Genomic DNA, 8798 nt, shown 5'->3' with positions numbered 1-8798 from the left:
TTGAAAAATTATTCTTCCTATCGCAATACGCTATGTGACACTTTTGAGTTATATTGCGACGTATGAAACTGTTTAAAGCTATCCGTTCACAAATTTTGATACGCGTAGCAACACTCTTTCATTGTTTTGCGACTATATTAAATTTCATATACATTAATGTTAATCACTTACAAGAAAAATAAGACAATTCCATTCTTCTCAAATCCAAAATAAGTTTAGCACTAATTTTAGATTGTAAATAATAAAACATAATACCTTCTTCCTGTTACGCAGAAATAAATTTGGATTTCAAGTCGAAAGGTTGAACTAAACAAATAAATAACAGACCTAACCTACAATTAATTCTCTTCGCCTTGAATTTTGAATGTGCAGAGCAAAATTAGGAAAAAGTTTTACCCGTACATTGCACTTTCATAATAAATAACAATCCAGTCAACGAATTCTAGATTATTAATTATATTAATGTATATTAAATTCACTACACCAAAGTATGTTACATTTCAGTAGCGGCAGTGCATATTTGCTTCACACGCATGTATATTAAACCTCGTACAGATTTTTCTGACAGTGTACCTTCGTTTCGCATAAGGTAACGAAAATTGTAAATTTTATATTCTTTTCTTCAAACAGAAGATATTTTCATTTTCTTTGCGAAAAAACGTGATACCAGAAGTTTGAATTTTCATTATGTTTCATGAACTTTGTTATTGCTGCTGAAAACCGCTTAGAAAATCTAACTTTGTTAATAATATATTTGTTTGAATAACGAAAAGCAAGTATAGAAGATTTATTTTTGTTTAATATAAAGTTAAACTAAGCAAAATGAAAGTTTTCTAAACACTCCTTGACCATTTTTAAGCTTTACATAAAAATGTTCTTTAATTCAAGTAATATTACTAATTGGAAACATAGTATCATTTAGTTTTAACAAAAGAACAGCAAAATTATTATTTATAATAATAAAAAGGCTATGTGAGATGAAAGTGTCTTTGAGTTTTACGTCTACGAGGATGGGGAAAATCAAAACATATACCACCAACGACTTGCAGACCACAGCAAAGTTTCATTAAATACAATATTGCTTACAAATTAGTGTTGCATTTCGAGTATAGCCTGATCTCAACATCAGACCGTACTTTTTAAATTTGAGAAATTAAGTAAAGATTTAATCGGTTCATTGAAGACCAAGTAGAGAGAAACGAGCAACAGGGCTCACATTATGTTGAAAATACGTCAAAATTGCTTCTTGGCTTTGAAGAGAAAGTAATGTTGCATGATAATTGTATTTAATATATTTTCGCGGAAAATAATTTTTTGTTCTGTAAAAACAATTTCACAATGCATTTTTGTTAACACTTAGACACTTAAAGTTATTTAGAATTGAAAAATTCCATTATTATAGAACTTCACCCAATCAACTCCTACGTTTGATATAGGACATATATTCGTAAGAATACAAAGCATTTAATTTTTAACTAGTGACAAATATTATAAGGTATATTTTTGGAATAACACTTTTATTTCAAGTGTAGGTTTACCTTTAATATTACGGTGAAATAAAAATAAAAATTTGCGTGGAAACGCATATATGCGTTTATTAGCTGTGTTGTTCTTAAATGACAAATTTTGATACAGCTTTGTATCCTCTTGAATTTACTTTTCCTGAAACAATGTTAAAAATCATTATGCTCTTTATTTCTTTTGTAGAAACCTCTACAGTTTTTCATGATGTTGTTGTACTTGGCGGCATTTTTTCACCAGTAATGATTTTATTGGATAAATATAATATGTTTCTATTTTATCAATATTTCTTTAATCTCCATAAATAAAACCAGTTTATGTTTACAACTGTACATGAGTACGAATAGAAACGAAAATCGAACACTAGGATCCTTTTCTTATTAAGTACAAAGATTTACTATTACTGAAAAGCATTAAATTAGCATTTGCAGCCGCATAAACATGAATGGTAACAGAAGCCCACAAAGATGATTCTGACAATATTTATTTTACTTCCTCTCTATAACTACAAATTAAAGTTTCTAAGCATTCTAGATCATTACACCGAAAAAACGATATTCTAATATTAAGAGTGTCATATTCTTACAGGCATATTCTTAGCAATATTCTTAAGGCCATGTGACGAGTGGCTCACATGACCAGATTCCTACCTTACCCTCACTTGTTTAATTTCCCAACTTATTTTCACACGAAGAGCCACATCAAGTTGAAAATTTGGAATAATGAATAAGAAACACAAAGAAAGGTGGTTCTGGTCCTAAATTTTAATAATAATAAAAAAGCAACAAAAATTATTAACAAAAAAAAAACACTTTTTTTATAATTATACAAATTTAGTACTAGGCCCACCATTCTTAGTGCTTCTTGTTTAGTATCCCAAATTTTCAACTCGATGTGGCGTTTCGTGTGATAATAAGTTGGGAAATAAAAATATTGGCGATAGGTTAGGAATCTGGTCACGTGACCCACTCATCACATGGCCTTAATGAAGTAAGCGAAATATGCTCTGCTCAATCATTTCTTTTAATTTATCGTGTCACGTACCTCTCAATCAGTTTATTCTTTTTGTAATTTTTCAAATTGAATGTTTTGCGTTACAGTCCGTAAGAAGACTAGCACCGTTCAAAAAGATTTACGAAGTCTAACACGACTCAAGTCGGCTAACGAAAACTAGAACCGTTCATAAAGCCTAGCGAAAAATAGCAGTACTCGCGGACGAAAAGTCGCATTACTTAAACAGCGCTGGCGAAACTAAGCATATATTACAAAGGGCAAAATGAGTATAAGAACCTTGTTGATGGTTTTAAAAGTTGTAAAAGGGTTGGACAGGTGTTTTAGTACCTCTTCTGACATTGCGACCTCAGGCGAGATAGAAAACCACCTCTTCCCGCCGGTCAGAAAGTAGTATTTTGTAATAAAACGAAAAAAGTGAGTTTTTATCATGCATTTACATATCAGATTTTCACTCCTTGCACGATCAAGAGTCAAAAGAAAAAATTTTGAATGCTTAAACTGTAAGTTGTACAAAAATAATTATTTTAAGTTGAAGTTGCTCCAAAATACCATTTTAAATAGAACGAGAAAATCAGAGCTTTCGCTTGAATAAGAACGACGTAAAGGCAACTCATAACGCATCATCTGAATAGTGCATTTCAACATGCTGTGTGAGAAGGTGGTTTCTCCTCGTGTGATCCTTTCCGGTCAAACGAGGTGAAAAAAGAAAATAGCACTTTATTGTACCGCGACGAGCTGCACGTAAAGTAACAGCAAGGAGGAAGAAGTTAGTGAGAAGTGAAATAAAAGTAAAAGAAAAGAGTGAGAAGCATTAATTTTAAAACTAGGTTAAACTACGAAGTGGATTTTTTACAGAAAAAGAGCGCTAATTCCGCCTATTTCAGGTCAAATGAAGTATATGATCTACTATTATTCGTATGATAGTTACGAAACTGGGAATCTACCGAACCGAGAAGTTGGGAAAACCCTAGGAATTTTGTTCCTTTATCGAAAGATCTTCTTTTTCATTTAGTAATCGAGAAAAAATTTATCGAAATTTTTAATTTAAATTCTTTTGGAAAAAATATCCACTCTCTCCGTTCCACTGGAAATCGAACCACAGAACTTCCGATTTCCGGTCAGGTGATTTTGCGTTAAACTATTAGAGAGATCAAAAAAAGAATATTTTTTCAGAAAAACGCGCTATCTCGAGTCAAGTGCTACATTTATTACAAGAGTAATTTAAAGGAATCTGTATTATCATCAGAGATAGTTACCATCAGTTAGTGTAAATATCATTCCACAATCCGTAAAAATAGAAATCAGCTCTATCAATCTAGCTTAAGTCCTTAAATCACAGAAAATACTGAACTTTATTTCTGCCTAGATGGAAAATACATTTTTTCAATTTTTAAATTAAATTTCTGAAAAAAGATCAACTCTATCCGCTCCACTGGGAATCGAACCACAGAACTTCCGATTTCCGGTCAAATGGTTTTCTTTCAATCTATTATAGAGATAAAAAAAAATGTCACAAAATGTTCAGAAACTAATTCGTAGATCTATTTAGGCAAAAATTTTATTCCTGAAACATTTGAAGAAAAATAATTTTGAGAAAAGTTTTGTTGAGATTGGTTAAATGGATTAATTTTTATCTATTAGTGGTGCTAAGTATGTAAAAATCGTAATCCTGTTCAATTATTTTGTAGAAACCTCTACAGTTGTTCATGATTTTGCAAAAATATATCAATATAGTGTTTTTTAAATTTATTCAAAGATAATCTCTTATGGAATTTTTTCCAACAAATCTACAGAAAATCTAAAATCAATTGCAATTTTTATGATTATTATAAGAGAGCGGACGAGCCCAGTCTAAAGTTGCGCCAGGCACATACGAAGTTCTGTTACTACTTCCCCCACGCGACGCACATTGGGAGGAAATGCATTTTTTTCGTTCAAAGATGTCCAGAGCCTTCAATTTTGGACCGATTAAATTGTTTCTAAAAAATTAAAGCTCATTAAATTCTGTAGAGCTTGACGCTCCGAAATTTTGTCTCCTCTATTTGCTTATTAATCATTTTTTCAGTCAAAGTATGGAAAAACTGAAATTTTGTACATATCAATTTTTTACGCTTTAACAACTGATTAGATAAACTTTATATTGTCTTAAACGAATGCTTAGGGACTCGTAGCATACCAATAATTTGTTCATTATTCCATTTATTTGTTATAAACAAATTTTATGAACAATTTAGTCCATAGTTTTATTATGGTTAAGAAAATTCTGTTTACTAAAATTGCATTATATTAATGTAAGAATGATATTTAATTACAAGACTAATTGAATATTTTATAATAACCATTGCTATAAACAATTCTTGTGGAAAAATATTAAAATTTGAGATTTTTAAAATTGTAATTTCCTTCAATCGCCAGAACGTCTTTAGGTATTCCTTAAAATAATAAACATTTATCAGTATTTGATATTTAACAATTTTAATGTTTATAAATAAATTCAAATTTTGGCCCTTTGCATAGAAATTTTTTTGCCCCGCAAATATTTTATACTGTTGAAAGAATTAATACTAGTTACAAAAATATCTGAGAAGCTCACAATAACTATTGTTATAAATAATTCTCATGACAAAATATTTAAGTTGAAGGTCTTATCAAATTTTAATTTTCTTTAAACGCTAAAATAGTTACGGATATTTCTAAAAAAATGTATTTTTGATAATATTTATAAAATATAATAACGTAAATGTTTATAAACAATTTAGATAAACAAATTTTAAATGTTGGCAGTTTCACTTGGAAAGAGCTGGGTTTTCAATCGCAATAGATTGGGAATGAATCATAACACTGTATTCTGGCCATCAAAGAAAATTTAAATGTGATAAAACCTTAATTTTAAATATTTTGTCACAAGAATTGTTAATAACAGTGGTTATTGTTATTTTTTCTGATATTGTTGTGACCAGCAGTTATTTTTTCAATAGCTAAAACATTTTCAGTGCAAAAAAAAACATTTTAATTCTATTTCTATTCTTAAATTTTAATATTTTACTACAAGAAACGTAAAAAATTGTTATGTACTAAAGTGCCATTTCGGGGCCATAGGAGAGTACGATTCCGAGAAACACAGTACACATAGGAGTGGGAGCCGCGCTCGAGCGAGACTTAGGAGAAGTGGCACTACTACGCCTTGAATTAGAAATGGTTAAAAATTGGATATTTTGGAAATCCTTTGAAGAGGAAGTGTTTTGCATGCCGAAATTGGAGATAGAAAGAAGAAAATAAAGGCAAAATTATAGAAAAACGATACAATAAGCACTGAAAAGAATGGTTAGTTGAGCCAACTATTAAGTTAGTAAGATATCGTACTACTATTTTATTAGTTGTTACTGCTGTTTTATTAGTGGGTACAACAATTCCATTGGTTGCAGTGACAATTCAGTCAGTACCAGCAACTAAGTAAATGGTTGTACCAACTAATAAAATAGCAGTACCATATCTTACAAACTAAATAGTTGGCCCAACTAACCATTTTAGTCAGTGAGGGAGACTGAGGTCGTAGAGTTTATCTTCGATCAAGAGATTCATTCAGAGGAAAATAAATACCCTGTTTATTAGTTAAGCATTCATTGGTGCTTACAATTGTTCAGTTAGTAACACCAACTAAGCAAATAATCGGTTTAGGAACCCGGTCATAACTCGATGCTCAGTTGATGTCTCGTTGGATTGTGGCTTGTTTTTTATATAAATAATGGAAGTATGAAACATTTGGAAAGTTGAAGCTTCGGGGATTATTTTGGAGTATTCGAGAGTATGTATAATAAATTGTAAAATCAAACGAGTTTAAAGTTTTACTGGAAATCCTAACCTCCAAAGTGCATCTGCAATTAGAAAGATCTTAGTGGGCATAGGTACATATTTTTTTAAAGCGACTTTTCAGCTGAACTGAAGTCAGCGTCCCTAAAAGGTGTCCAAGAAAATATTCCCGCTTGCCCACTGGAATCCTTTTAATTAATATTTCGATAGTGTAGTTATAATTATTTTAATTAGTCTCCGTAACAAATAATATATAGTTACATCTACAGATAGACGACGTGACTAACTATATTAGTAAGTTCAAATACCTACAGACAGTCGTTCTGATAAACCAAAGTAATTAGCCTACTTAATTAGATAGTAACGGCAACTAGTCTTGCCCCAACTAACAAAAATAGTCCTTACAACTATTTAAATAGCAGTACCATTATTTACTAACTAAAATAGTTGTTCTAGCAATTTTATTATTTGTCTCAACTAATCTTTTTTTCAGTGAATAGCGAGAAAAGTTGCAAATTAGGATCCTTTTCTTAATATGTACAATGATTTACAATATCTGCAAAGCATTAAATTGTCATTTACATCTACATAAACATGAGCAATAACAAAGGCCCATAAAGATGATTAAAAATCATCGTGGGTACGATATTTTTATTCATTCTCTCACATATACCCTTGCAGGTATACCTATATACATTATACAAAAAAAGTGTATAAATTACTTAGTCCTAATATTATCACCTACTATTTTATTTAGCTATATTTATTTCTAATTCTGCATCCAAAAATCACTTTTATTTCTTATTTTATTATCCCACAATAGCGCGCTTCTGTTCTTTAAATTATATCTTAAGTTTCTAAATGGCATCAAGTGTCACATCAAATTTTGAAAATCAAAAGCGTTGAAGACATACCCACAGGTGGCATAATTAATTTCATGGTCAATGGTGATCTGCGACTCGATTAAGTTTATATGATTTGTGACTATATTTTCAAGAGTAGAAACGTGAAGCTTCACAATTTCGCACCTAAGAGTTCGTATTTTTAAAAAAATTTTTTTAATTCTCTCACATATTCCTCGAGCCTCGAGGTCGCTTCGTTTTTTATAACAATACAACATTTACTTTACTTCCTATATAAAATAACAAATTAAAGTTTCTAAGCATTCTATCACAGTGTTGAAAATAAAAACCTTTAAGGATTTCTATTTACAATTATTCTCATAGAGAAAAAAATTAAATAGATGTATAAAAAAGGAGCTACAAAACACTAAATCAAAAGGAGAAAGTTAAATCGACGATACCTTCATTTTCAGAAAAATATATGCAAGAATGAAAAGAAGGACGACATGACCAGTTAAAATCGCGGCGTCTAGAAACATTTGCTCTTCCTTAAGCCCGATTTCAAGTAGTAAAATTTTCGGATATCGAAAAAAGCAGATATCTTGATCGTCGGGACAGTAAAGCTTTTCACGATTGAATCCATAAATTGCATGAAGTAGGCCTTCCATACAGTAACTTGAAAACATGAGTTTACTGACATGATACATAAACGGACTCATATGAGAAAATAATATAAAAAACCCACAAAAAGGAATGTTTATCATACCCACTGTAGTTGCTGCAAATGTTCCTGCAAGTGGAGAAAGCAAAATACCAAAATTTAGACCTATACCTTCTCCAATTAAAGAACCCAGAGTTATAATAATTACAAACATGAAGAACCTATGCCATTCTGGTGGCTGACTGGTCATAACATACAAAATACCTAAAAATAGGATACTGAAGGTAATCTGTACAATTAGATGAATTATGATAAAGCAGACATAATAGGTCCTGATCTTGTACCAGCCGTTTAGGTGCTCTTTCCTGATAATGTGAAGTTCAAGGGGGAATTTTAAAGTCGCGGGCATTATGCTGCAATAAAAGAGAACCAATACTGCCAATACTATCATTCCAAGATTCATATATACTTTAAAAGCGTCCATACCAGCATCAAAATATGTGAGTCCTATAAACATGGGCGCTGTTGTATAAATTATAAACTTAATTAACGTCCCAAGCCAGTCTTTGTAATACCTTATCAGACAACGTTTGGTTATAATCGCCGCCTGTCTGAGTTCCGAAGGTGAATTTATACTGAAAGTTTTCATTCTTTCTTCTTCTATAATCTTTACATTCTTCCTCCAAGAAGAGTCTTGTGCAGCCGCCAGTCTTTTGTTGAAATTTCCATATTCATTACACATCACCTATTGAAGAAAGGACTTTGAAATTATTTGAATTTTTTTTCTTATTATGCTTAAAATCAAAATTATAATCAAATTATAATTATTATAATTATAATTAAAACAAAATTACCAGATGTATACATATGAAACCGGTATTTTTTCAAGAAAAAAACACATTTATTTCAAGAGAATGATAACAAATATTTTATTCAAAGTATGCGCCCTC

General features: G+C 30.8%; 2 protein-coding genes across 10 annotated transcripts in view; one reads left to right on the top strand and one right to left on the bottom strand.

Annotated features, from left to right (window-relative positions):
* The window catches only part of LOC117174377 (vacuolar protein sorting-associated protein 13D), a 277354-nt gene that overhangs the window by 155405 nt on the left and 113151 nt on the right, over positions 1 to 8798 (top strand). The gene's annotated exons all lie outside the window — the stretch shown is intronic.
* Positions 1 to 8798, bottom strand: part of LOC117174380 (ATP-binding cassette sub-family G member 1-like) — a 48734-nt gene that overhangs the window by 32168 nt on the left and 7768 nt on the right. For 3 of the 8 annotated variants that reach the window (XM_033363459.1, XM_033363466.1, XM_033363461.1), the window contains one exon: positions 6965 to 8593. In XM_033363459.1, the coding sequence (XP_033219350.1) occupies positions 7634 to 8593 (960 nt within the window). In that variant the 3' untranslated portion in view covers positions 6965 to 7633. Of the gene's footprint in view, positions 1 to 6964; positions 8594 to 8798 lie in introns of those variants that run through there. The other 5 variants (XM_033363465.1, XM_033363460.1, XM_033363462.1 and 2 more) reach the window with 5 other exon arrangements.

Source organism: Belonocnema kinseyi, chromosome 6 (genome assembly GCF_010883055.1).
Source record: "Belonocnema kinseyi isolate 2016_QV_RU_SX_M_011 chromosome 6, B_treatae_v1, whole genome shotgun sequence".
Taxonomy (NCBI): domain Eukaryota; kingdom Metazoa; phylum Arthropoda; class Insecta; order Hymenoptera; family Cynipidae; genus Belonocnema; species Belonocnema kinseyi.
Note: the sequence above shows the minus strand (reverse complement) of the source record. Positions and strands in the feature narration are given on the sequence as shown.